Genomic DNA, 26989 nt, shown 5'->3' with positions numbered 1-26989 from the left:
TCAGTACACAATTTATATTTTTTTCTTTCTTTTTTTTTGCATTATTATGAATGGCCATGTAAACTGTTCAATAGAGGCCTATAGACCTACTTAAAAAATGATGTGATGTGTTGGAAGGAAAAAAAGAAACATTGGTTTTGGTTATTATAAAGCCAAGGAAGTAAAAAAAAAATGCAAAGGAAAATAGTTTCATTTGCTTTTTTTTCTTAGTGAGGACATAGACACTTCAACGCCTGCATCAGTTTTCTTGTACTGCCTTTAGATGTCTTTCACTAGCATTTAAAAATCTAAAACCTGAGAACATTTTCTTGATTTCTTTCAGAAACACAGGAAAAAAACCCATAATGAATAACATGGAAAGAAATATCCCGCAATTGTCCTGCAAAAGCAAAACAGACAAAGAAAAAAAAAAGAGTCAAAGGAAATGGACCATCTAATTTTCATATCCATTTTAAAAATGGATATGAAAATTAGATGGGATTATTTCATATTATCAAAAAAATGAGAGGAAATTGTCCTGAAAGCTATATTCATAATCCTCTTAATTATATTATCATAATTATATATTAATACTATATATTTGAAATTATGTTACAGAGAAAAGTTTTTTGAAGCACTTTCTTAGTCTTTTTTCTTTTCTTTTCTTTTCTTTTCTTTTCTTTTCTTTTCTTTTCTTTTCTTTTCTTTTCTTTTCTTTTCTTTTTTGTTGCTTACTTTGAAGTAATTCACCTGTACCTTTTTTAAAAAAAAATAATTTCTTGCTAATTCTTCCTCCTTCTTAACACTGCATAGCCTCCTCTGTTAACACAAACAGAACTGCATGTGACTTTATTTCAGAGGAATATTATGTATAATGTGCAATGACTGTGAAATAAAAGAGCAGAGCTGCAGCAATTCAGTTAAGAGACCGTGTTGATATGAAGAGGGTTTGCAGGTGTGCCTCAATGATGTATTTCCTCATTTGGTCAGATTCTGTACCTCCCACACTCATTTTGTAATCACAGAAATATTTGCTCAGTTTATCTCCTTCTTCCTGATACCTTTCAAGTAGCTGACACAAAGAAAATGTTTCCTTGTTTGTGTAATCAAATCTTTCCCTGACCTTATTGCACTTTGCATTTGATGCCTAATTTAAGAGTGAAAGTGGAATAAAGAAGGGGGAAAGAGAGGAATTTTGAAGTGTGGTTTGAGCTGACTGGGCATGTGTTGGAGTTACTAAAAGTTACGAGGAAAACACAGAATGTGTTTGGTCTGATTTATTCCTTCACACACACCCATGTCACGTACACGGACACTGTCGTGTGTCATTACCTGTAAGAGACATTGAATATCAAGATAAGCAGTAATGTAGTGATGACCTGTTGTCACAGGAACATAATTAAGAAAGGACATTAGTACAATACAAGAATACAAGAACAATATCTATCTATCTATATCTCTCAATTATATTATCATAATTATATATTAATATTATATATTTAAAATTATGTTACAGAGAAAAGTTTTTTAAAGCACTTTCTTAGTCTTTTTTTCTTTTCTTTTCTTTTTTGTTGCTTACTTTGAAGTAATTCACCTGTACCTTTTTTTTTTTACTAATTTCTTGCTAATTCTTGGGCAAGTCAGTTGCTCAGGTTTTAAAGGGTAGGGGTAATAAACACCAAAAAAAAAAAGAGCCAGAACTCAATATTAAAAAAAAGATTAACAGACATATGTGACTGATACACATTTAGAAAAAAATAGACAACTTAATCTGAGAAGCTTGTCATCTATTCTTCTACGTTGTTATGATCCAGTTGGTATTTACCATTTTTACATGGTGAACCTGAAAGCCTCAGCCAGCCTTTCAGTTCCACTTTAATTAGGTGCCATTTGTTTCCACTTCCTCTTTGAGCCGCAGCTAAGAAGCTAGCGGGCGACACGTCCGAAGTAAGAAGTAACAACATTGAACTTGGATTTTGAAAAACCTACTAAAACTGATGAAAATGGAAATACAGCAGTTTTTCTAGATACTCTCCCCTCGACCGGATGATGAGGCGTCGCTGGTTGAAGAGGAATACCGCTTTGGTGAGATATATTTCGACTGCTAAAGTTAGTCGCTAATGCTAACCGATAAGCGCTAGTCGCTAATGTTGACAGCTAAAGGCTAACCGCTAATAATAACATATAAACACCAGTTGTTAATACTTACAGAGAAACACCAATAACAAATAACAGCTTTTAATTTTGAAATAGGAGCTCTGGTTGCTGACAGTGAAACGCTGTTTGTAAAAATAATAAATACACGAGCTAATGCTAACGACGTTGAAGTTAGCTTACGAATCGTAGCTTGCACATCTGCAGTAAATCCATAATATATCTGTTTGTCTTTCTGCCCGAATCGGCTACCTTGCTGGTCAACTGTGTGTGTGTGTGTGTTTTTTTGTGTGTGTTTTTGTGTGTGTGTTTGTGTGCGCGCGCGCGCGCGCTTTGTGTTGATGTTTGCTGCTAGGGAAAATTGTGCTACTTGTAATTAAGTCTAGTAAAGATGATTATGTATATGTGTGTGTGTGTGTGTGTGTGTATGTATGTATGTGTATATGAGTGTGTGTGTTATTGCAGTTAACCTGTGAAAGCCTGGCCTTCATTCATATTATTACTATGATTGGCACACACACCCATGCTCATACATGCCCCTCCTTCCCCAACACACACACACAAACACATGCACAGGTGATAAGAGAGACATTTAAGGTGAATTGACTATACATCATCACATGTTGGCTTTGTTAAAAATCTCAGAGGAAAAATATGTGAATTGACATTGTATGCAGACTCTTGTTTCATCCTTTCTGTCCATTCGGTTTTGCCTAAAAAGGCCACAAAACCTTCAAAGGAGACAGTAAAGGCTTACATCATGCCTGAAAATTGAAAATTTTAGTTCTGAAACCTAAATTGCATAACCTATAAGCAATGTTTATGCCTTAGTTTTTGGTTGTATGTATGCCTGTTTTTTAAAGGTAATTTGAAATTTAGTTTATTTTTTTTCAGTTTTTGCACTTTAAAACCCAGAAGGCAGTAATATAATACTTAAATGTGTTAAATGGGTCTTGTTTAAATAAATATAGTGCCCGTTTCATGTCAAAATAAATTTTTCTGATTAAAACCCAGAATGTAATATGGCAAACATTAAATGCACTAAAAATGGGTTTAGTTTACTCTTTTAGTACATATTGCACAAAGACTTTTGCAGTGCAAAAATATTAATTTTTCTAAAGGAAAATGCAGTTAGTTGCTTGTTCATTATATATATTTTCTCCTGTGTGTATTACTGTTACCCTTCTAACGCAACAAAAGTAATTTAATGAAAACATTTTCATGTGCATATCCAGTGACTCGATTAATCGCAAGAATGACCGTAGATTACTTGATTACTAAAATAATCAATAGCTGCAGCCCTATGGGAGTCACAAACCTTAAAGTTTCACAAGGAAAATAATTTGAGCATGCTAAAATACCAACTAAGATTGTGAACACAGTAGCATATTGTATGCGTAAGGTTGACGTAAACTTAAGGGATTTATTCACCTTTTTGAATGCAGTTGTCACCATTTCCTCCAGCCAAGATCACTCTTATTTTAGAAATCAGACTTTGCAAAAAAGAGCAAATGCTGCATGTAAGAACCACAGGAATTATGTGTAGATTTTTAATAATGTTTTATTCTTATTATTTCTTTAGAACAAAGTAACTGCTTCCGAAGACCAAATATCTTTATCTGTAAATGCTAATACATTGAAGCAGAGCATTTCAATATGAAACTGCAGCCTGTTAGTGTTGAAACAGGTTGTGTGATCATTTTGTGAAAGGCAGGAGGGGATCCTCTTTGGCTCTGTGTTGCTCTACACCACGCAGCACAAACTCATCTCCAGAAACCTTTGGTAAATGTTGGACACTCAGATGGTTGTAGTCCTCTCCAACATCAACCTGCAGGAGAAAGAGAGTTAAACTATGTGTCTTAACAAATATATTCATCTGAAACTTGTGTTGCTGAGCAGTGAAGAGATTTCTACTATCAAAGAGGTGATCTGGACTGTTGTCACTTTTCTCAACAAGTATTTAAACCTTGTTTTTTTTGCTTTTTTGTTGTTGCTTTTTTTAAACATGGGGGGAAAAGACCATGAGCAACTTGGCAAGATCTTATCCACAAACTGGAAGAAATGAGAAGATTGGGAAAATTGTTATATATGTACCATTATCACCATAATATTTAACATTATTTTGCAGCATTATTGTATTTTTAAGCACTTTTCAGGCCATTTTCTCATTTCATTTTATTTATTTATTTAACTTAAAAACAAAAGCATTTTTCCCTGCTAATTTTTCTGTAATTTTCTGCTACTTTTTACTTTTGGCTTAAATTTTGGGGTGATTTCTTCTAAAGTTGCTTATTGCCTTTTCTCATGTTTTTGAAAGAAATCAAACCAATTTGCCCAGCTTTCAAAGGGTTAATTGGTGTTTACTGCCCTGTCATGAATCTGACATGACATCATGTTCAACTAGATGTCACAATTAATTCGTATATTAAACCAAGACACACATCTGAGGCTTTCAAACATTTTGGTGAAATATCACAGTAATATTTACCTTGATGAGGAAGTTTTCTCCAGCCACAATCTGATTCCTGTATTGAATTGCTGTGTACGCCACATAGTTCATGCCTGTGAGAGCCAGCACTTGGTCCTTCACCTGTGAGCGAAATAAATAAAATATGATGAAAATCCAGACTGAAATGCAGACCAGAGAGTTGTGCGTAAAGGTTGTGATGAATGAAGAAGGACTGAAGCTCACCTGATCACAAATGAACTGAGTTTCCTCCGTTGCATCTTTTGTCGTAAGCCATTGTCCAACCAAACAAGCCATTATCACGAAGTCTGTTGAAGTTAACAGAGAAATCAGCTGTTTGCAGCTTCGTGTCTGAAGTGGTTATTTTCAGCTGGTTTTCAAGTATATTTATACTGTCTGGATAGAGGCTGGAACAGGGTTCTAACTGCATGATGTTTTGGGTGGAACTATAAGGTATGTTTGGTTAGTGGTGCTCATCCTGTGTGAATCACCCCCCAATTCCAGTTTACAGTGTGACACTTCTCAAAACTTGTATATTTCAAATTGTGTAATTCAGATGCTGCTTGTGTCGTTCAGCGGGCAAATGTTGTCTGCAAAAAAAAGTTCCTCTCAGCCCGCTTTACACAACCTGCTCAGCACCAAATAGCAGAAAGACACAGTTATTGACTTGCTGGTGAACATAGTGGAGCATTTAGTTAAAATGTTGGTGGAGAACAAAACAGAGCTAAAAGGAGAGTGAATATTGGACTCAAAATCATCAGGTGGCCAAATATACTCTCTCAATGAATGGACTTTTTACTTCATGTCTGCTGGATGTTTAAATAGGCCGCTGTTTGCAAACAATTTAGCCATATTAACTGTACATTTTTATATTAAAGTAAATTATATGTGCATGTGATGATTTCAGAAGTTCAAGGAGGTCAAAGGATACTTGCAGGTCACTCCACTTCCTCATTTAGTTACGTATATTTTGTAATGTTGTGTTCACTCCCAGTATGAAAGAAATCCTCCTCCACATCACTTTTACTCAACAGTTAGGGAGAGTTTCTTGGTAAGTGCAGTTACAACATCACAACCATTTTGCATGACATTCAACAAGGAAGGAGTCAGGGAGGAGTCAGCCAATGCTGTGTTGGTACATGTTTGTGAACACTGCTGAATGCAGAGTTTCCTGAGAAAGATGACATGTTGAAATGGGCTTCGTCGGGATGGAAAGTTTATTAGGTTTTATAGCATACAGAAGCACACTGCAGCTTTAGTAAATGAAGATAAGATAAGATAATCCTTTATTAGTCCCACAGTGGGGAAATTTCCAACATTGCAGCAGCAAAGGGATAGCAAAATAGCAAGATAATACTGTGCAAAATAAACTATATTAATAAATAAATAAGTACAAAAACGTGCAGGATGAAGATGAAGGAAATAAGCACAGAGGACGACATAAACAAACAATATACACAGTATTTACAACGCAGAGAAACTCAACAGTTCACAGTTGCATGGGTGAAAGTGAAATTGCACTTGTGGTATCAAGCTGTACAAGTGGAGTCAGTGAAACATGGTGATAAATCAGAACTATGTGGACACAAACAATGATTAGTTTTATTTCAACTTCAATCAAAAGATGTTTTTCTTTTGTTTTCATTGTATATCAGTTTATAAATGTACAGGACCATTTGGGGGGGAGAGAGAGAAAAAGACATTGCAAAAGGCAGAGGCTTTAATCACAGCTACAGGTGCAAAGATGCAGCAGCAAATAGTGGACTTAAATGCACAATGTGCCACTCAAACCGGTAGACTCAAAAACAGGGCTTTACTTTAAACAAGGTACAGTACACAGGAAGTCACTGTACTTTCAGTCTTGATATGGCAGGACAGCAAACACAGGGGCTTATTATGAGAAGATTTTCACAGTTTAGCAACACAATATCTAGATAATAAATTGTGATATAATATACTTTCTAAACATATAATTGTCACCTTTTCCTGCTACAATCATCTGCGTATCTTCTAATTTGCTTTGCTTATCCGAGCCTGGCCCTTACCCAGTTGTTTTACTGCGAAACTGAATAAATAATCAAAAATACGAAGACAAAATGAACTTGCTTGATCTATCTGTTTTTAGCTCTGTTTTGGTCTCCACTGACTTCTTAACTAAATGCTCCCTAATTGTTGAGTAATTCTAAAAAGTGATGTTGAGAAGGATTTCTTGCAAACTACAAATTTCAGCTTTCATGAGGGGTGAAAAAATATTGGAGTGAACACGACCTTACAAAATCTGTTTTCTAAATGAGGAAGACAATCAGAATCTGAGGTACGCAATTTGATTTGAGATTTGGGGTGTGCTCCACAGCAAACTGAAATGGGGGAGTTGATTCATACAGTATGAACAACACTAACTGCATATACTGTATAGCTCCACCCAAAACGTCATCTGTATCCAGATAGTATAAATATACTAATAAACCAGCTGAAACTGAACACTTCAGACACACAAGCTGAAAGTTGACTTCTCTGTTAACATGAACGGACCTTGTGATAATGGCTAAGATTCCCGGTGGATGGAGTGAGGTAATGGATGCAACTGAGGAAACTCGGTATATTTGTGATCAGGTGAGCTTCAATCTACCTTCATTCATCACAACCTGCACACACAATTCTCTCGTCTGAATTTCAGTCTGGATTTACATCATATTTTATTTATTTCGCTCACAGGTGAAGGACCAAGTGCTGGCTCTCACAGGCATGAATTACGTGGTGTACACCGCAATTCAATACAGGTGTCAGACTGTGGCTGGACAAAACTTCCTCATTAAGGTGAGTATTACGGTGATATTTTACCAAGAAGTCTGAAAGCCTCAGATGTGTCTTTGTGTAATATACAGGTTGAGTTCATTTAGACATCCTGTTGAACATAAAGTCGTGTCAAACTCCTCGTGAGACAACAGTTGGTAGAAGATCTGCACTGCTCAGTAATACAAGTTTCAGATGAATATATTTGTTTAGACATAGATTAACTGTCTTTTTCCTGCAGGTTGATGTTGGAGAGGACTACAACCATCTGAGTGTCCACCGTATACTTCGGTGTGATGGAGATGAGGTTGTGCTGCGCGGTGTAGAGCAACACAGAGCCAAAGATTACCCCCTCGTACCTTTTACAAACTAAACGTGCAACATGTTTCTACAGTTAAATACTTACAGCCTTCAGTCTCATCTTAAAATGCTCTGCTTCTTTATTCTGCAATGATTTGTCATCAATTTTAAAAATGTCAACACAGAGATAAAGATATTTGGTGACGGGAAGCAGCAAGTTGAATGCACTACCTTTTAAAGGAATAATAAAGATTAAAGCATGAAAAAAACATCTTAAAATAGATGCCATCTAGGCTGGAAGGAATAATTACAAACGAATTATTTCTTCTTTATTCTGCAATGACTTTACATCGATTTTAAAAATATTAACCCAGAAAGAGAAAGATATTTGGTGACAGGAAGCATCAAGTTGAATGCACAACCCTCGTGGTTCTTATATGCAGCATTTGCTTTTCATTTGCGAAGTCTGATTTTCAAAATAGCTGTTGTCTAGGCTGGAAAAAATGGTTACAAATGAATGAAAAAACGTAAAGGAACTCCTTTAGTTTACATCAACGTTTATATGGACATTTTTAACTTTCTCATGTTGTGAGTTGTGATTAAACAAACCAGGAAACATTTTCTGACTGTCAGCTACTTAACAGATGTCCTGGAGGAAGAAAATTCATTTCATACATACCCTTGAGATAACAAAACAAGTGTTCAACGTAAAGACTTCCCCAATTCCAACAAGTTCTCTCATTACATGTGGAGTTTTTGATCACATGCAACATATTTGCTTATTTGAAAGTTGTCAAAATGATCTGTGGACTATGAGAAAAAGACTTTGTTGAGTCAGAAATGTAATATAAATGTTTTAAGAAGACTTGGACATTGTTATTTTGAATTAAATATTAATGTGTGAGATGAATAATAGTATCAGCCCCACTGTGGATGTTTTAGTTTAGCAGGTCACCACACTTGAGCAGGATGAATGTTTCTTCCTGAATGCTGCTTGTTTTGATATCAAAACGATGTTAATCTTTGAATCAGAGAGATCAGGACAACACAATGAAAATGTGAATTATAAGATTTTGAATATATAATTGTATTTGGAAAGGAATTAATCAGAGAGGAAAAAAAAACAATCACAATCGTGAGAGTTGTGGTTACACATGCAGCTCCGCCCTGCACGTAGTGGAGCCACCTGTAACGTAGACCGAGGAGTGAGTACTGTGTATGAATACATGCATTTGTGATAAACACCAAAAACTCTTCAGATAGTTGAAGGCAGATAGATGACTTCTCCATAAACTTAAACGGACCTTGTGACAATGACTGCAGAATTTGGAGAATAGAGTGAGACAAAGGACGCCACAGAGGAAACAGGAAACTCTGTGAGCTTCAGTCTGCTTTTCTTTTTTTTTATCAAACTCCACACACTCCCTGTTCTGCATTTCATTGTGGATTGACATATTTTATTCTATTCACACATAGTTGAAGGTCCAAGTGGAGAAAGATACAAGCAAGAACCTTAAGGTTTACAAAGCAGTTAAATACATAAATCAGTGTCTTTGTGGGGGAGAAATGTTGTTGAGGATGTTTTTTTTCTTATACAATATGAAGAATTTTTTTACTAAAATTGAGAGAAATATAATTATTAAATGCATAAAAAGCCGTAGATCTTAAACTTAATCCTTTGAAACAATTAGTACAATTTCTTTTAAAAGAATCATTGATCATTTTGGGGTCATAATAATAATGGGGTCATTTCTAATTTCATTGCTCAATGCCTTCTTTCCATGTTTTTGAAAGAAATCAAGCCAATTTGCTTTGGCTTCAAAGGGTTAAACCTGTGAAAAATCAGAGGCAAAAAAAGTGTCTTGCATTTGAGTTTTTCTTCATTGTAGTTTAGCATGTTAGCTTGCTAAAATCTATTTGTCCTAAAGGTGGAAAGTTTATGTCCAACAGCCACATGATCATATGTCCCTCTCGCTGGTGCTGATTAATATGGAATGAAAAAAACACTTCTGAAAGTCCTCAAACATTTCATGTCATGGAGGTGCTGCACGAAGTAAAATAGTGGAGAAATATGGCAAAGACGACCCCATCGTACGGAAATGCTCAAATTTTCTCTTGCAATGGCCAGTTTGTTCCTCTTATTTTTTTAATTTTGGCCTTTTTTCAGTGTTTGAAAACTATAAATAAGTGACAAATTGGCACAGGTCCTTTGTCACATTTTTCTATCTTATTACTTTTGGAGATGATGACCTCAAACAATCAACATGAGGTACATTTATTCAAATGGCACAAAGGAAATCATTTGGTTTCTTTGTGTGGTTACACCCGTTCTCAGCTCCAGCCACAAAGTCACGTACAAGCACCACCTTCCGGTCTGAATCCAGGCGTGGTTACACAGTATAAATATATTCCAAATCCAGTTGATAATAAACACTTGAGACATTTCAAAGCAGACAGTTGACTTCTCTGTTAACTTCAACGGACCTTGTGACGATGGCTAACGTTGGTGGATGGAGTGAGACAAAGGATGCCACGAAGGAAATTCAGAATCTCTGTAATCAGGTGAGCTTCAATCTACCTTTATTCTTAAAAAAGTCCACACACAACTCTCTGATCTGCATTTTAGTCTGGATTTACATATTTTATTCAATTCAAACACAGGTGAAGCTCGAAGTGGAGAAAAGGACGGGCCTGGACTATAAGGTGTACAAAGCACTGAAATACAGGGATCAGTTGGTGGCTGGAGAAAACTACCTCATCAAGGTAAATGATATTGTGATATTTGAAGAAAATAAAAACTTTGGGACCCTCAGATATTTGTCCTTGAGTTGCATGAATTGTGAAATCCAGTTGAGCCAAGCATCATGTCAAATTTATGGCAGGACAGTAAACAGCAGTTAAACACATGTCTGATGGTACAAGATCTTTTCTGCAAATCAACACACGATTCAGATGAAAATATTTGTGTAGATGTATAAGTTTCCTCTCTTTACCTGCAGGTTGATGTTGGAGCAGACTGCCTTCATCTGCTGCTCTTTCAAAAACTTCCATGTGACGGAGGACAAGTTGAAGTGCGCAATGTAGAGCAGCACAAACGCCGAGACGACCCCCTCATACCTCCTTTTTAACTGATCACACAACCTGTTTCTACAGTTAGATACTTACAGGCTGCAGTCTCATATTAAAATGATCTGCTTGTTTGTTTTGAAATGACCTGACATTGACTTTGAATATACTGACTGACAGAATTATATTTGATGTTGGGAAGCAGCTGGTTGAATGCACTACCTTCAAAGAAATAATAAAATGAAAGCATTTTAAAAAAGTCTGTATGTTTCTTGTTGTTCTTATATGCAGCATTTGCTCTTCTGTTGTAAAGTTTGAGTTTCAAACTAGATCTCATCTTGGCTGAAAGACATGGTGACATAAAAATGAAAAAAAAAAATCTCTTTAGTTTACATAAACCTTATTACGAATCTAGATTTTTAACCTTTTCATGTTGGGAGACACAAACACAAACAAGGAATCTTTTTCTTAGTGGTAGTTAATTAACAGGTGTCCTGGAGGAGGAAAATGTATTTATACTTATCAGATAACAAAATGAGTGTTCAGCATATCAAATCCAACCAAGCGAGGAAATACCCTCACAGTAAGTCCTGTCTGCAGACTTTCCTGAAGAAATCAAAAAGAAGACTCAGTGGTGCTTTGAGCTAAATGCTTACATGCTCACATTGACATTAGGATTCAGTATCTAGTAACCTGAATATCTGTACAAGATTTTGTGCCAATCCACCTGACGGTTGTTGAAATATTTGAGATATTTTAATCTGTTTATAAATCCAAGACAGAGTGGGTTAAACTGCACCGCGTCACTGCATGTAGACAACGTCAGTATGATCTGTGACAAGCTGCAGGATAGAGCTGTAAGTTTCAGCTGGCAGGCAACATGAAAAAAAGGGCTGGACAAAGACATTTTTCCACAGAAGCTATAAGGAAAAACAGATCTTATCAGTAGTTAGATTTTGTTCCAGCTAAATGTTTGCTGTTGACAGATTTCCGGGTTCTTGATTGATTAATAATTTTAAAGGTTAGACTTTACCCTCTGAAGGTGATCAGTCTGCTTTACATCTCATCTAAGGAAGATCCACTCTGACATTCATTTACATAGATTTGTTAAACAGCATGGAGGTACAAATCACTGTTTTTAACCTTTTCGCACCCACTAACCCAACAATGGTCTTGACTTAACAAAGTCATGCTGTGCGCTTGAACATTATTTAAATACAAAACTTTATTTGAACCTCTGGTGGAGATTCAAAAGTTTTAATGACACCAAATGTGCTGGGTGAATTTGGGAAGGTAGTGGACATCTGTTATTAATTATTAATGCCCACATCTTGTAGATTCTATACTTCCAGTTTGTGATGCCAACTTTCAGTCAAAATGTTTAATTCTGTGTCCAACCCCAGACAACCCTAATGACATCATTATGACATCATCAAGGATATTTTTTATCAGTGTTTGAGAAACTCCCGCCTAGCAGAGGATTTAATACAACCGTTTTCACAGGTTAACCCTGAGCAAATTGGCTTGATTTCTTCTGAAAATATGAGCGACTTAAGAAGAAATGACTCTGAAATGAGCAAAAAATCAGTAAAAAAAAAACAAAACAAGAAAATGACCTGGAAAAAAACCAAAACAAATACACCCACCACCTCCACACCCGAAACGAAAATTATTTTTGCATCAAATATATACGTTTTTTAAATTTGCAATTATAATCATTTCATATAAAGTTCTCTGAAGATTTGTCCGTAGCATTTTAAAAAAGGAAAAATCATGTACTGATTCTTGAATCTAAATTTCTTGCAATTTGCGGTACGTGTCTGCCAAGTGGCTCATTATCTTTTTTTCGTGTTTTTGAAATAAATTGAACCAATCTGCTCAGAGTTCAGGAGTTTTAACACTTGTGAAGGCTTCTGAATGCAGCACGAGACAACTGATATGGATTCAGGTCTCAGATGACAAAGATGACTCACCTCACAGCTCGTTGGTGTTTGGAGCGATGTGTTTATGAACTTAGGACAGAGTGGATTAAACCGCACCTTTTCACTGCATGTAGACAACGTCAGTTTGATCTGTGACAAGCTGCATGATAAAGCGTTAAGTTTTAGCTGGCAGGCAGTGTGAAAAAACAGTTTGACAAAGACATTTTTCCACTGAAGCAGTTAGGACTAACAAATCTATTATGCAGTGTTAGATTTTGTGCCAGCTAAATGTTTGCTGTTCTTGGTTCTTGATTGATTTATGGTTTTAAGATAACAACTTACACTCTGAAGTAAGTCAATCTGCTTTATGAGGTAGATCTACTCGACAGATTTATTAAATAGTATGGAGGTACAGCTCTCTATTATTAACCTGTTAAACGCCATTAACTTGATAATGGTCCACACTTTTCAATGTCATGCTGTGTGTTTAAGAATTATTCCAACACACAAAACTTTATTTGAACGTCTAGTGGAGATTTAAATGTTTTAATGACACCAAATATGCTGGGTGAACTTGGGAAGCTGTGTATAAAGTCATGCACAAGATATTTAAAAATTTCCATCGGTTCAAGCGGTGCAGCCAAGGGCCTCTTCCCCAGTCAACAAATACCAAGCAATATTCTAAAATTTATATGTTTGATTTTGTTTTTACTTCTTTGAAAAAACTCCACATTTAGAAACATAAATGACATCTTCATATCAAAACATCAGACAAGCAAGCAAGAAACAGAGTACACACGCACAATAATACAAATTGAAAAGAAATTTAAAAAATAACACAAAATAAACCAAAGTAGATAAAGAAAAATATGCTGCAGTCAGGGGCCTCTTCCCTGGTCACTGAAAAGTATAAGTAAAATCCTAATATCGATATGTTTGATATGTGTTTTTTTTTTTACTAACTTGATTAAAAAAACTCAGAGAATAATACAAATTGAAAAGAAATTTTAAAAATAGCAAAAAATAAAGCAAATTATGGAAAGAAAGATAATATATGACATGGGGTTCTATAGATTCTCTGCAACATTAAATCCATCTGTCAAGTTGTGAAGCTTCATAGCTTTTGTCTTCATTCATTTCAGAGACAAACGTTGTGATTTGACATTGACTTTGAAGGCATTAACAAAAATATTTGGTGTTTAGAATCATCAGGTTGAACACGCTTCCTTCTAAAGAAATAATAAAGATTAAAGAATGAGAAATATCTAAACTTTTTTTTCATTACTGAGTGCAGCATCCGCTTTTCTATTGTGAAGCCTAATTTGTAAAGTAGATGTCATCTTGGCTGGAAGAAATGTTGTTTTTTTTTTTATTTTAAAAGGTTAATAGATACTTTTAGTTTTTACAAACCTCAACATAGTTAAAAAGACTTTCACTTGAGTGTGAAAAAATAAACTTAGTGAGTTCTGATTACACACCAGGGAAACACTTCCTCATTGTGAGTCACTCCAGTGTTCTGGGGAAGGAATAAAATGCATTGTTCTGAGATTAATACAGTCTGATCTCACAAGGAAATACTCTGACAATAAGTCCTGCAGACTGTGAGGCTGCACTGAGTGCAGCATCCGCTTTTCTATTGTGAAGCCTAATTTGTAAAGTAGATGTCATCTTGGCTGGAAGAAATGTTGTTTTTTTTTTTTATTTTAAAAGGTTAATAGATACTTTTAGTTTTTACAAACCTCAACATAGTTAAAAAGACTTTCACTTGAGTGTGAAAAAATAAACTTAGTGAGTTCTGATTACACACCAGGGAAACACTTCCTCATTGTGAGTCACTCCAGTGTTCTGGGGAAGGAATAAAATGCATTGTTCTGAGATTAATACAGTCTGATCTCACAAGGAAATACTCTGACAATAAGTCCTGCAGACTGTGAGGCTGCACGGAGGCTCAGTAAATTCCCCTGTAACACCTATCCAAGGCAAACACAAAGTAAACTGAAAGCTTTTCTTGTTTCATGTTTAGTGCATGTGCACAGTCAGAATCACTGTAAATGCAAATGTCGACAGTGATGAGTGTGATATACACACTGACATAAAAGTTTTTCTTTTTCTTTTTTTTTTAATCTTCGCATAAATATTTTCTTGAAAAAAGACGCTGAAGATGACTAGAACTGGGAGTTGAAAGCTGGAAAACACAATTGGGCCAAAGTATGAGGCCTCACCTTGTCAAATTTCAAAGTAGATAATAATACCGCAGAAAATAAACATTTTACGCATCTCATTATAAGGTTTTTTTTCCCAAGCACTTTTTATGTTAAAGAAGGGGGGGGGCAGGTAAAACTGAATGTGTAAATACGAGCTTAAAAAAAACCTATGAACTCTGATGCAAATGTCTATTTAGGAGCTCACTGTATATAAAACCTCAAATTGGTAAGACAGACTTTATATTCCTTAAGACAACAGAAAAGCCATTTGTTTATTATGCAAGTACATTGATAAAGGTTCATGATGCCAGCAACCTGTTCAAAAGTAAACTTGAGTTCAAGAGTGTCATTCACTACAAGACCCATAAGCCATCAGGCCAGCTGCTTGGTTGAGATTGGCTCTGTAACCTAAGGAGTGAGGACAGTATTTGTTGTCCAACACAGGCTCTCATTGGCTGTTGTAGGCCGTAGTGACAACATGGAAGCTTACTGGGACAATTGGTTTAAAAATATGAACATTTGAAATTTATGCAAAAGGGCACCTTGTGGATATCTATGGATTTAATGCACAAAATTGTGCAATAAAAGTGATTTAGTGGAAGACGCTGGCTCACTTCATCAGCGGCTAAATGCTCCACTATGTTCACCAGCTTTTCACAAACTGCTGTTTTAATCTTTTGGAAACTCCCCCTGGAACCAAGATAATGTACAACTTTGTTCACAGGTTGAGGAGTATTCCCCATGGCGAGCTAACCGAACTTGACTGAATGCTATGTGTGAAATTGTGCCACTTTTAAAAAGCTTTTCAAGCGTACTTCTTTCAGGCATCAGTTTCACGAATCCTCTGAATCGTCCACAGACCTGGATGTGGCTGTGAACAGATTTCATGCAACTATTTTCTACTGAAGTAACAGTCCCTAAATTTGTCCACAGTGAGTTTGGTAGGTTATCCTGAGGAACTTTAAGACCAAATCAGTAAGTTAAAATAAAGTGACGATAAAGTAAAAGTGAGAAAATGTTTTGTTTTGGAGATTTGGGTGAACAAAGCCAAATCCTCTCAATACCAGGAGTTCCTTTCAATAAATCCTCTAGCTGCAGGTGGCTCACGTCGCTCAGTTTGATGGTGTTTGGAGGCCTCTAGTGTTACAAACACGACCTACTTTGGTCTGATCCTTTCTGAGCTGTTAGATGAGCGCCAAGGATTCGCAGTCTTTATTTTCCTCAGATGTTTGGCTGTGTAAAGAACCTGATAGCTTTGTCTCTGGCCAGATGGCCCTCCATCATAGGTTGAGGGTTACCTGCATACTGTGTGGGGTTTCTGGGAAAAGCCTGGAGCAACCACAGCCACTTTCTCAACATAATGTCCCTCCACTAGAACTGAAAAGTGACACAATATAATTTTTGTGTATTTAAGAGATTGATGGGAAATCAGTGCTAGTTTACAAATTAAAAAATTAATTAACTTTTACTCAAACCAGGATCTTCCACAAATCTAAACTGATCACTTTAATTGTTTCAAGCTTTTCCCTTGTTCCTTTCAAACTCTCGTCGATGCATTAATCTAGATTATTTTAATCGGCGAGCTTCAAAGATGTCAGTCACTGACTATACCTGCACGCTGCTCTGCTTTCTCTCAGTAAATGTTCATCATTATGTCAGTTTTGCTCAATCATTTATGTAGTATTGTAACATTTCATACAAAAAAGTAGTCTCTGTTCATGAAGTCCATTTTCTGTACATTGGAGGAAAACTTAATTTATGTAGATGTGTTTCTTTTATCCTACAAGTTTATCCAAACTTTTTCTGCATCTTGCACTCTGTTGGTTGTCTTAAAATATTATATGTAATTATTTATTATTGTTCTAAGATGCATTTTGGTTTTCTTAAGCTGCAGAGCATTAAGCTCTCGGGGCTGCAGTCATAAGAAAACTGTGGAACTGGCGAGGACAATCGTTTCAATAGTTACAATTACAAACTGTGACCATCACTTGCTTTGAGTGATTTGAAAATATATTTCCTGTCAGTTTTTACTTATTTCACCTTTTCCTGTCTTTAAACTAGTGGACGATGGATGAATTCAACATGCTCCATAAGGAAAATAATCCAAGGAGGCCACTTTAATCAACTATGGACCCAGTGCATTTATATCATTAGCATTTTAAGAAGGATAACTTTTGGCAACAGAGGGGCAACTTTGTGTGTCAGTGTATTTTTCTCTTTTACATTTTCAGTAGGCTACTCTTTGGAAGTCATTTTTTTCCCCTTAGGCCATTTGTCGGTATGGTACTGGGAAAATGCCTTTATTATAAAAGGTCTTTTAAATTAACATCACAGATCCAAAATATCTAAAAAGAACTGCAGACCCAAAACATCAACTTTCTTATTTATTTCATTTGTCATAGGAACAAAAACCATGCATGTGATTAACAAAGAGGAACTGTAGTCACAAGATGACACTCAGAGGGATGTGACTGATGTGTGAAGTCCAGAGATTAACAGATGTGCTGACACACAGTCTGATTAAGCTCAGCGTGGCTGCAGTGCGATCTGTCGATTGGTTTGTGGTTCAATCAACAGTTTCAACATGTCTGACCATGTGGCTAACAGGATTTGGTCTGACTTGGCTGGAACTGAGGCGATTACTTGAATGGGAGGTTTCACAGATGTGTGGAGATGATTTAGATGATTTCTGCTGGGAAATATTTTCATCGTTGTGGCATAAATGTTGAAAGTATCATCAGAAATTACAGTTGGAAATATTGTGAGTTTGATGGAGGTTTATGTGAGAGCACTTGAGTGCTGAATATAAAAGTGATTGCATGTTTTCACCTGTATTAGTGTACCAGAATATTGAATATTAAAATATTTTGAATTAGTTTTGAATATGGAAAACACACCAACACATAAAACAGTGCATGAAGACAATACACACATAGCCGGGAGGGTATAAGAAAATTAAAAAGGGGGGTAGAATGGTAGACCAATAAACTTTTCATGGAAATGTATTTTTTCAAAAACCAAACAAAAAAACAACTAAGTGAAATTAAAAATATGAAAAAGTACATTTGTAGTGTGAATTAAAACTTAGTTCATTTAGAGCTAGTAGTTAATGTTATTTTTTAATGTCATTTTTTCCAACTTCATCATCATCAAGTTCGTGGTTCACCTCCAGTGCACCGTGATTCATAGTTTGCACAGTGTGCTTTTGTTTAAATACACAGCAGGAACTTATAGACTCCATATGACTCACGCAGATGTCCTGAAGGTTGGGTGTGCCTCAGGGTTCGGTGGAAAAAAATGCTCTAAAAAGATAGACACAGTTTGTTTAGGGTGTAATCTAACAATTTTTAACCAGATACATGTAACATATAACACCTGATGTATTGACACAACCAATTCAATCTACTTATGAATGATTCACTTTTTTTTTCACTTATTTTAAGCTGCTGACCATGTTTTTGAATTAGAAAAAGCAATAAAAAAGCTAAGATAAGAGTATGTTACATGTCACAAATATTAAGTGGGATTTTTTGTATGTAGTTTTTGGTACTAAAAGCTTGTGCAATGTAGTAATCATGAACAAATATGGAAAGGACTACAACTTTTTGAGTAATAAGATTTTTTAGTGTTTTGGGATATTATTTATTATTTTTTAATTGCAGTTATTGGGAGAGTTGTGTCATAGATATGGGCGGTGAAACTATCTATCTGTCTATCTATCACATTTGTTTGCATTTTCTGTGCAAGTTTGTGCATGTTACAATACCTTTTAATTCATGAAATGTATTCACTGTAATTTTGGGGTTTTATTTTTATTTTATTTATTTAATATTAGTCAATCTTTTCTGTTGGCATGTCGGACAGCTAAACCAGACCTGGCCTCAGCCTCTTAGCAATTTTAAGTTTGTTTCATGTAGTTGCTACAGTTTCAAATGACAGCAAAGCATTAAAATCCTTTCAACAGGAGCTACTTGCTGTGCACATCTATTTGTTTCTACTCAACCACAGCACTCCGTCTTCACTTCTAAGCCATACCTATACATTCGCTGTTTTAAGATGTAGCCCCACACCCTGCAGTATGTTGCTTAACATTTCACGGACATTTAGAAAGGATTGTGAAACTTCAAGAGCATCAGACCGTGAATGTATTTTTCTAACCTCTTGAAGTCCATTCTTTAACTTAAATGCATCCTTAAAGCGATCTTTAGTTTGAAAAAGCCTCATAATATCACAGTGTGACAACATCACACACGTGGATCAGCTTGTTTCAGATCTTCATTAAAGTTCTGTGATGTTTACGTGAAACTAAACTAACTGAGATTTTATAGGAATAAATAAATTGTATCTTAAGTAATAAACTGGAAAGGAGTGATCAGATTATTTAAGATTCAGTAGGAATATTTTTGGCAATGTATATACTGAATTTATGAAAAATATTACAGTTATGTTACTCAGGGATGGGGGATCATCATTTTATACACGTTTTTCAAAATTTTTCTGACATATTTGGTATTGGTAGAAACTCTGGGATCTCCACTACAATTGTAAGTCTTGGGGGTTTGAATAGTGTTTAACTGAATTTGAAGCTAACCTGGCAGGTCAGTTGGGTCAGAGGTTAAAATATTCATGTATGGGATTTATCTCCAGAAAATAAACACATCAGAGTAATCGTGCCCAAACAGAAGCGTGTTTCACAAATCTGTAGAATATGCCTGAGTGGCTTTTCTGGTTGCGTGAACAGACTGCAGCTCCAGAATGGACGTGTTCTTGCAAAATCCACAAAATCAATCAAGAACCTGAAGCAATGTCAACTAGTGCCACTTAGCATTACAGTAGTGAAAAGACTCCATCTGTCTTCATTTCTTTTGTCCAGTCTTTACTTCTTGTCACTGTGTGCGAGCTGAAGCACACGCCCTGACCTGCAGCTATTTCACAAATCACATACCACAAAAAACAGAAACACTCACTCTCTGAACAAATCAGATTCATTTATTTCGTACAAAATAGTTCCATTTTGACTCCTTATAACATGAACTACATTACAATACAGTATGTTGTTACATCTTATACATGTAAACTGCATTTAACGTTGTCTTCTTATGAGACAGGATACTTTCAGGATACACTGATGCTTTGTTTGGTTTCGGGATCTTGTTAAAAGTGCACAATCTCGTCTTCAACGCTCTTGGGGTGCTGTATTCCATGTAGCTGTACTTCTTCTCCTGCATGTGGCAGGGATTTAAAGACACGCAGGTGAACATGATCTTCTCCTCCAACATGAACCTGCAAGGATGTAAAAGTAAAGTTTCATTAGATCTTTCTCTCATCTCGAGGTTCTGACAAAATCAAACATGTTGGATAATATTAGACATTTTTAGTCTTGATTTATCCAGAGAGGTGCAAGAAGGTGAACAAGTCTCAGAGAAACTGGTGGAGTTATGGAGTGAAAATGACCCTGTGTTAAGTTCAGCACGTATTTTAGTTAAAAATCTTTAGTTTTGAAATGGTTTGCCTTTCATTTCTATGGTCTCCTCTTAATAAAATAAAGCAGCCAACCAACAGAAGCTGGTGGCATGTTGAGGCTGCAAAATTTAAAACATAAAGTTTGTACTTCCCTTACTTTAAAAGATTGTTACATTTGATTGTAAATGAGTTTTTAAAGTTCTGGGGTGTTTTTTGTTTATTTTTACTCTTGACATTAAAGTTGCAGTCCTGAAGACTAAAACAAGAGCTGATGCTCACTTTAAACCTTCACAGAAATTAGGGGCTCAGTGATTATCCTTGTGTGGTCATCCCAGGGCTATAAGTAACCCCTTTTACATAGACGCACTGTATGTGATAGGTTATTAATGTTTATATTAAAAAAAAAACAAAAACTTATTAGCAAGCTGCTTCCATCCCTTTGAAACCTGGATCAACATCAGTTTTCAACCAAATTCTTTGGTTTCTTTCGATAACATGGAAAAATGCAGTGCAATGCTATATATATATATATATATATATATATATATATATATATATATATGTGTGTGTGTGTGTGTTTATGTATATGGGGGGGGGGGTTCTTTTTTGTTTCTTTCTTTTTTTCGCGTATTTTTTGTTAATTTTCTTATACCTTTTCACTCATTTCTGGGCCATGTCTTGTTGATTTGCTTATCTGCCTTCTCCTCAAGGTTTTGCATTTCCTCGGGTATCAAAGGGTTAAATCAAACCTGGTCTTGTTTCTACAGAGTGGCCTAAAAATCGTATCCGGTCGATCATTCAGGACTTGGGGGCTTTCGTTGTAGTTGTGCTGTTTTTGGAAGTTACCTTGATGAAGTAGTTGGTCCCGGCCACAACCTGAGTCTTGTAGTTCCTGGCTACGAAAACAGCGAAACTCTTCCCAGCTTTTTCCTCTGCACTGGCCTTTATCTGAACAACAAAGAGATGAGAGAAACATCTAAACACAGACACTGTTTACGGTGAGCAGACACTTTCGAGGGAAAAAAGACAAACAAAAACAATGTTCTTCCTCTCTCTCTACTTACGCTGTCACAGATCTCCTGGATTTTGGGGTCGGCCTCTTTCAAATCGCTTAACCCTCCACACATCGGCATGATGGCAGATATTAAAGGTGGAAAACAGACAGAAAAGGGAACAAAATGATTGGAGTCTGTTCAGTTCAGACCTTTCAATTTGAGTCAGAGAATCATATGACTCTGTGTTCCGGATTATACCATTAGTAGAGGAGGGGGGTTGCTTTTTAAGAGATTTCACAAAGGGAAAAAAAACACACACACACAAAAAACCGTGTTATACACAGCTGTTATAAGGACACTTGCTTTTGAGGCTGTATAGTTAAAAGAAACTGGAAGGAAAATTTCAAGAATACATTTGAACGCATCTCTCCGGACCCCCTCTTTATATATGATATGGTTTAATCCGAGGCGTGGCTGTGTTTGGATGTGACAACGAGCTGAAAAATGACGATGTTTTGCTGATGGACTGGAAAAAGTCATGATGAACTTGTGGGTTTCTTGTTTGGAGATTTTGAGGATGAGTTATGCGCTGTATAAACAGCTTGTCTTCTTACTTGTATTCCCTTTGTTGATAGTCATTTCTGCTCCACAAAAACAAAGACAGGCGTCACTCCTGCGGGACTAAACCCGTCTCAGTTACGACTTTAAAAAAACTTTCCACACGTGCACTGAACAGGTTTTGTGACAGTGGGTTATTGAAATATCTAGGACAAAGTTTGAATTCTCTTTTGAAACCACAATTCTTAGTCGATAAATCACAAAGTGCCAGAGGGAGCTAATGAGTCATCTTCTGTCTTCTGCTTTTTGATTTCCTCCATTCATTCATATCCGCAGGCTACTCTTGTAAGACCAATTTTGAGATAGCATTAGTCGACTTTACCTGAGTACTAACTAACTAATTAGGCTATGCAGTTCCTTTACTTAAGTAGAAGTATAAATACCACACTGTTAAAATACTCTGTTACAAGTAAAAGTCCTGCATTGGAAATGTTACTTAAGTTGTGGTAATTAATTAGAAACGTACTTAAAGTATGAAAAGTAAGCATAGGTCTATCCAGTGCAGGAAAATCTGGGAAACAACACCCATAAATCCATCAAAATTATTAAAAAATAAGATAAAATACAAGAAGACTTGAACGTATAAGTAATTTGCATTTAATTGTCTGTCAGTTTGCTTATTGATAACTTGATCAATCATTTCAGCTGCACTTGTATAAACTGTTTAATATTTTAATTAGTAACGAAACATATTTTTCTAAACTTTTCTTATGTTTTTTTTTTCTTTTTAAATGCAAAAATCGTTTGTCCTGGTCTGCATAGACCTCTGACTCTAACCCCTTTAAGTAAACATTAGGACAGTTCCCACAAGTGGTAGAAGTAGCCTCAGATACTTAAAAAAAATAGCAGTAAAACAGTGTAGAAATACTGTCCTGCTGACAGAAAAATCCCAGAACAATGGGTTATCTGGATCGAAAATATTAACCAGTTTGACGCAGGGATCAGAGATCAGAGATTAGATTTTTTTTCCTTTAATTTCCTTTTTTTTGGACTTGGTAATTATACCCTTAAATTTATATATATATTTATATTTATATATGTGTGTGTGTGTGTGTGTGTGTGTGTATAAAACTCAAGCATCTTGTTATTTCTAGCAAGTTGCTTTTTTCTTTTTTTCTTTTCTTTTTTCTTTTAATTTGAGAATCACTTTTCAACCTCAGGATGGCGTCCAATGCAGCGTTTATTTAGGACATGTTTTTTTAAGGAGAAGAAGAAGAAAGGCGGCCGTGTGAGCGTCGTGGTCATGTGTCCACACAGTCTCAGCGGCGCACTTGTCTTCACCATGCTGCTGACCTGTGTGCTTTCCCGAGGTTTCTGCCAGGTGTTTGCGGAAATAAACCGCAGGCCTTACCCGACTTATGGGCCTATTTTACGGGCTTTTACAACTTCAAGTCCCAAATGTGGAGACGCATCCGAGAGCGGTAATGAAATATTTCATTGTAACTTTATATACTTTTACAGCATCTAACAAGGATTACTTTAATATCCCTGCGCGGTGAAATGTCGCGTAAAGTGCTGTATAATGTTATGTGCTCGTTCATGGCTTTTATCACAGGCTTCCTGTGCATGTGCTGCCAGAAGTCACACTCAATAGACTGCAGAGTGTCTATCTAGTGTTTTTTCATGTGATTGTTTGAAACACAGAGTTTGGTTGACTCTGGCATTTTTGTTTGAAATGGACAACAATGGTCTGTCAGTAGGGAAAAGGTATCCTCGCTGCACTGACCAGCACTGTGTGATGAGTTAACTCAGGTGACTGTTAAATTGATGGATGGTGAGTTTATAGACATAAAAGGCAACAGTTACAAAAAAAATAAAAATAAAAATAAATCCAGAGTCCACATATTCAAAGGCTGGATTTTAACTTTTACATCTTTCGTTTACTCCTCAGCTTCGGTGGTGACCTACTCGCAGCTGAAGACCATGCTGTCCAACAGAGACATTCAGCTGTTTGATGTGAGAAATCCTGATGAATACCAGGCCGGACGCATTCCACATGCTGTCAACATCCCATGTAAGTGTAAACACATCACAAAGTGGGAAAAACATGTGGTTTTCTGTGGGTTATTACTCCTATTTATGTGTTTATACATCAGTGGGCAACCTGGAGGAGTCTTTGAAGTTGTCTCCGGAGCACTTTGAGCAGAAATTTGACGTGAAGGCTCCTGGAAAAGATGACGACAACATCGTGTTTCACTGCAGAAGTGGAAAAAGGAGCTCCACGGCTCTGGAAATTGCCCGTCAGCTGGGATTTAACAGGTAAATAGCCGCAGATGCACCTGCACATGAAACACCTAGTTGTCCAATTATGTCATGACAAATTAAAGGTGACAGTTATTACCTAAAGAGCAAGTAATAAGCCATTGATTTAACTTTAAATCTCTCCAAATTCAATAATGCAAGGTCATATGGACCTTGCTGAATGACATAATGTGCTACACTGGAGCAATGTATCACCATAAGTGGCATTTTTTTATGTGTTCTTATTTAATTATTAATCAGCCCTGGACGGCGCTGCAGTTAGAGTACAATGTCCTCAGATGCTTCTTTGGTTTATTGAACACTGGACGACCTTTTAGTTGAAAAACAAACAGCAGTGATAAGAGACTAAGCTCTTTTTCTTATGCCTCTTTTTTCTCAGGGCAAGACATTATAAAGGAGGGTACAGTGAGTGGGCAGAGCAAGAAGGAAAATGAGTTTGGACTGAACTGTAGTGCTTAAGTTCCATATTTTATCCAAAATACAGCTAATACAAAACAGAATATAAATGAGATGTCAGTTAATCTTGAGCTACATTCTGTTGATTGTTATAAGTTACAAAATTGCATCAATATTGACTGTTTCCTAAGTTTCACATTTCATTCATTTTAACTGTTATTTAGTAGGTAAATACCACTTTAAACATTCAACTTCACAATTTTACATTTTTAGCTGCAGGTTTGACTCATTCTTCAAGGTTTCAAGGTTTCGCATATGCTCTGCATCCTTCTTATTCTGTGATTCACGACAAACTGATTAATGTGAAAGTGATTGATGTTGATTAAATTATGTGCAAATTTCAACATGTCTGTACGTCTTTATAGACCTGCAGTTTGTCCACATTTGTACATATGCACAGTTTTTCATATTCCTTTACTGCTGGTACAGAAACACTGAGCATATGACTGTATAAATGAGATCATACTGCGCAGTGTTTGTATGTTTTGAGTTCATTTTGCTGTTGTTAAACAGAGTCCCTAAAGACTTAAATTCATCAGTGATTTTCTTTGTTTTTTGGGTTCTTCCGTAATCATAGAGGCATGTGAGAAAAGCAACGTTTTCTTCATGGATTCAAAGTAACACGGGGTGAGTTTTGAAATACAAACTATCATAGGGGGCTTTTTTCTTAAAATATATGCATACAGACTGTTTTAGATGTACTTAATTTTCTAACAAATACACACTCAAAACCTGCTGTCAATATGTAGTTTGTAGTGTGTAGCTTTTGAGTTTGTGTGTTAGAAGCAGTTCAATCTTTGCACCAGTAGATGGCAGCAAGATTTCAGCCAGTTCTGAAAACGTTTATTTCCAGTCTTCCACCAACTGTCCTTTATCATAACTGCGGTGATGCTCTCTCAGGCCTGACCTTCACACGGGTGCTGCTTTAGACAGCTACCGATCCTGTGAGTAACTACTCTATGAGCAACTGTCAGGGGCCCAATATGCACAAGGTCCATAAGATGCCTCATTCTGAGGGAAAGTAGATCCCATTTCACCTTCAACCTCAATCCCATCCTTTCTCATTGAAGCAATTTACAAAACATGAACAATACAGAGGGTCTGTGTGTGGAAATCAATGCTTTATTTATGACCTCTGCATGAAGTGACATGGTTATGATGGTGTATTTTGGGTTTGAACATCAGATATGATCCTCTAAGTAACCATGTAAAAGGACCTTTATTATTTTTTGCACATTTAAAACATAAATCAGCACATCTGAGATGCAGTAGCAGCTCCAGAAAAATGACACCCAGTTTTTGGCATTCATGTGGGAGAGACTCAGATTGATTTCCTGAATGTTGCATAATGTGCGTAAATGAAATGCAAGGGACATCTGGGTTTATTTGTCACGCTCTTGAATGAGTGGAGAAACCACTGTGCACTCATCCAAAGTGAAAATTTGGCATGTGTTATGGATGTCACACACAATTGAGTTTGTCAAGTTTCAAATGTATGGATTCATGCCAGCCACAGAGTGTATCACAGCTCTCTGCAGCTCTGCAAAGCACAGGAGATATTTAGCAGCCTGCTGCTGTGGAGGAAAAGAGGATGGCTCATATTTCCAAGGTCATTTGGACACTTAAACATTAGTTAAAACATAAACTGACTGCAGGTTGGAGGTGAAAAATATCAGTTAGGGCTGTTTGTCAGCTGCTGTGGTTACAGCTGGCAGATCATCAACCTCCTGCTGTGCACTGCTTTAAAAAAAGGCACTTTACAGGAATGAAATCTATAGTGAGTGCGTGTGCTAAGATTTGTTAGGTATAGAAATATCTGGAAATGTGAGCTATGTGATCTTCATTTGCCTCCCAGTTTAAAGATTACTGTAATGATTAAAGAAACCATTATCTATTTTAACAAAAATACAACCAGCTGCCACAGAAAGGTCTATTGGATTTTCTGTTTTTGTAAAAACAGTTGGGTTTTTTTTTACAATGAAACTGGACTGTTTACAGTTTGGAATTAATTTAAAAAAAGCAGTGGTGGAGCAAGTATTCAGTCCCTTTACTTAAGGAAAAGTACTAGTACCACACTGTGAAAATACTGTTAAAAGTAAAAGCCCTCCATCCAAGATAATCTTTAAATAAAAGTAAGTATAATCAGGAAAACTCATGCATAAAAAAAAACCCTACTCGGAAAAAAATCTCCAAATTTAAAAATACTAAAAAAAATGACTTCAATGTTTATTAAAATAATTGCCAAAGTAGCCAAATCAGAAAAAAAAAACCAAAAGGTCAAACCTATTTAAAAAAAAAAAAAAGAAAAAA

The 26989-nt window shown here is 36.2% G+C and overlaps 5 protein-coding genes across 6 annotated transcripts; 3 read left to right on the top strand and 2 right to left on the bottom strand.

The window, feature by feature from the left end:
* The first annotated feature begins 1846 nt into the window (after positions 1-1846).
* Positions 1847-8611, top strand: LOC121960856 (cystatin-A-like). Of its 2 annotated transcripts, none has more exons than XM_042510734.2 (3): positions 1847-2064; positions 7316-7417; positions 7635-8611. In XM_042510734.2, exons 1-3 carry the CDS (start codon positions 2026-2028, stop codon positions 7764-7766), a joined length of 273 nt encoding a protein of 90 aa, XP_042366668.1. In that variant the 5' UTR covers positions 1847-2025; the 3' UTR covers positions 7767-8611. The 2 variants fall into 2 exon arrangements, with proteins under 2 accessions (XP_042366668.1, XP_042366667.1); XM_042510733.2 differs by lacking the exon at positions 1847-2064 and adding an exon at positions 7089-7213.
* LOC121960854 (cystatin-B-like) lies at positions 3677-5010 on the bottom strand. The gene is made up of 3 exons (XM_042510730.2): positions 4826-5010; positions 4622-4723; positions 3677-3961 (listed from the first exon to the last, which is right to left on the bottom strand). The coding sequence occupies exons 1-3, from the start codon at positions 4895-4897 to the stop codon at positions 3830-3832; spliced, it is 306 nt and encodes a 101-aa protein (XP_042366664.1). The 5' UTR covers positions 4898-5010; the 3' UTR covers positions 3677-3829.
* A 1488-nt stretch (positions 8612-10099) lies between the features above and the next one.
* LOC148186042 (stefin-C-like) lies at positions 10100-11018 on the top strand. The gene is made up of 3 exons (XM_088071934.1): positions 10100-10255; positions 10355-10456; positions 10693-11018. Exons 1-3 carry the CDS (start codon positions 10187-10189, stop codon positions 10819-10821), a joined length of 300 nt encoding a protein of 99 aa, XP_087928060.1. The 5' UTR covers positions 10100-10186; the 3' UTR covers positions 10822-11018.
* Positions 11019-19852: 8834 nt separating this feature from the next.
* On the bottom strand, positions 19853-21572 carry LOC121960826 (cystatin-B-like). Its single transcript, XM_042510699.2, has 3 exons — positions 21413-21572; positions 21195-21296; positions 19853-20168 (listed from the first exon to the last, which is right to left on the bottom strand). The coding sequence occupies exons 1-3, from the start codon at positions 21479-21481 to the stop codon at positions 20040-20042; spliced, it is 300 nt and encodes a 99-aa protein (XP_042366633.2). The 5' UTR covers positions 21482-21572; the 3' UTR covers positions 19853-20039.
* Positions 21573-23175: 1603 nt separating this feature from the next.
* LOC121960825 (thiosulfate:glutathione sulfurtransferase) lies at positions 23176-25023 on the top strand. The gene is made up of 4 exons (XM_042510698.2): positions 23176-23382; positions 23853-23975; positions 24058-24220; positions 24603-25023. The coding sequence occupies exons 1-4, from the start codon at positions 23205-23207 to the stop codon at positions 24655-24657; spliced, it is 519 nt and encodes a 172-aa protein (XP_042366632.1). The 5' UTR covers positions 23176-23204; the 3' UTR covers positions 24658-25023.
* The last annotated feature ends 1966 nt before the right edge of the window (positions 25024-26989 follow it).

This window comes from Plectropomus leopardus, chromosome 21 (genome assembly GCF_026936395.1).
Source record: "Plectropomus leopardus strain MGB_pleo_1.0 chromosome 21, ASM2693639v1, whole genome shotgun sequence".
NCBI classification, from domain to species: Eukaryota; Metazoa; Chordata; class Actinopteri; order Perciformes; family Serranidae; genus Plectropomus; species Plectropomus leopardus.
The sequence above is the reverse complement of the archived record's forward strand: the minus strand, read 5'-3'. Positions and strand labels throughout refer to the sequence as shown.